Source organism: Gavialis gangeticus, unplaced genomic scaffold, assembly GCF_001723915.1.
Source record: "Gavialis gangeticus isolate Ggan-Ray unplaced genomic scaffold, GavGan_comp1, whole genome shotgun sequence".
Taxonomy (NCBI): Eukaryota; Metazoa; Chordata; order Crocodylia; family Gavialidae; genus Gavialis; species Gavialis gangeticus.
The window spans coordinates 20,743,866-20,745,210 of NW_017729006.1; the positions used below are offsets into that span (position 1 = coordinate 20,743,866).

Here is a 1,345-nt window from a genome sequence, read left to right on the forward strand (position 1 = left end):
ACAGTGGGATTCGTATTGTGTGGAGTTCTGGGAAGGAGCAGGAGAGGGTAAATTATTGTGCAGAGATGAGGAAACATGGAGGCTTACATTAATGGAGGCACTGTGGAGCTGTCAGGTACTGGGGGAGAAGGGGAAAAGAGCACAAGACTTCTATGGATATTGATTTGGGTTGTAGTAGCACTGTTGGTGGGAGAGTGGTAGGTACCACTCTTTGTGTATATTTGGGAGGATTGAATGTGGTTTTAATGTGGGAGCTTTTATTTTGTCATTTGGATCCATGAATAAATAAAGTTTTAAAAAAGGTATTGTCCCAATTCTTCAATGGCACAGCATCCCCTGTAACTCTAATAACCCATATGAAAATATACTAGACATCTCATGAATTGTATTGGTTGGTAGCAAGATTAGAAATGAAGTCTTTAGCTGTGCAGTCTCGGATGGTTTCTTCCTTGAGTAACTGCAGGATATCTTTCCTGAAATTCCCACTATTGCTTCCACCAGTAAGAAATTTGAAGGAAAAAATCCTACTGTAGATGCAACAATAGTGAATGTACATTATTTCAATAACATATGAATGCTGACCTTCATCCTTCACACAAAGAGCATCATATCTGCCACTCAGAAAGGGGTCGGTTTCAATTTTAACATCAATGGCTTTCACATTCTGCTGCTTGCTGCCTGTCTTACTGCATACCATTGTCCTAAAACAGAGAAGACAAAAAGAAATCAAAGTTCTCTTTTAATTATACCATGCTTGCTGGCATTTGGTGATTTTACATCACTTCAATCAGGCAGTAGCATTGCATAAGTCTTTATAAAGAGAGAGTCAAAGTGTTAAAGGAGCTTAGAGGTAGACATGTATAAAAGGGAAACTAAAAAAGGAAGTAATTTAAAGAATGCCTTCCCGTGTATCATTTCAAGTGCATAGGAAGCCATAACAAAATGTTGGATTAGCAGTTTGTGCAACATAAATCTAACCATTAGTGAAATCTCAATATTGTGCAGATCACTTGCACTAGAATTTTCTGTTGGCCTCTGTGGCCATGTCCAGATGAGCATGGCTGTGCAATATGTGGTGCCGTAGACACATCTGCAGCACCACATACCACATATTCAACTGTTCCCCACACTGCAAGGTAGCAGCGTCAGTAGGGAGGGAGGGGTTGACCCTGGGAGATCTCAGGGTCAAAACACCCATGCAAAAAAAAGCAGAGTGGTGCACACAAGGCCAATACACGCTACCAAAAACCAAAGCCTGAAAGGTCAAAGCTACACTCCAGCTGCTCTGGCTCCAACCAGTGGCAGGCTCCGAGTGGCAGGATTGCTGCTGCTGCACCTCCAGGAA

General features: G+C 41.9%; 1 protein-coding gene across 1 annotated transcript in view; it reads right to left on the bottom strand.

Moving 5' to 3' along the window:
• Nucleotides 1-1,345, bottom strand: part of SUSD5 (sushi domain containing 5) — a 111,182-nt gene that overhangs the window by 46,568 nt on the left and 63,269 nt on the right. The window contains exon 3 of the mRNA XM_019508715.1: nt 583-701. Coding sequence (XP_019364260.1) covers nt 583-701 — 119 coding nt within the window. The remainder of the gene's footprint in view (nt 1-582; nt 702-1,345) is intronic.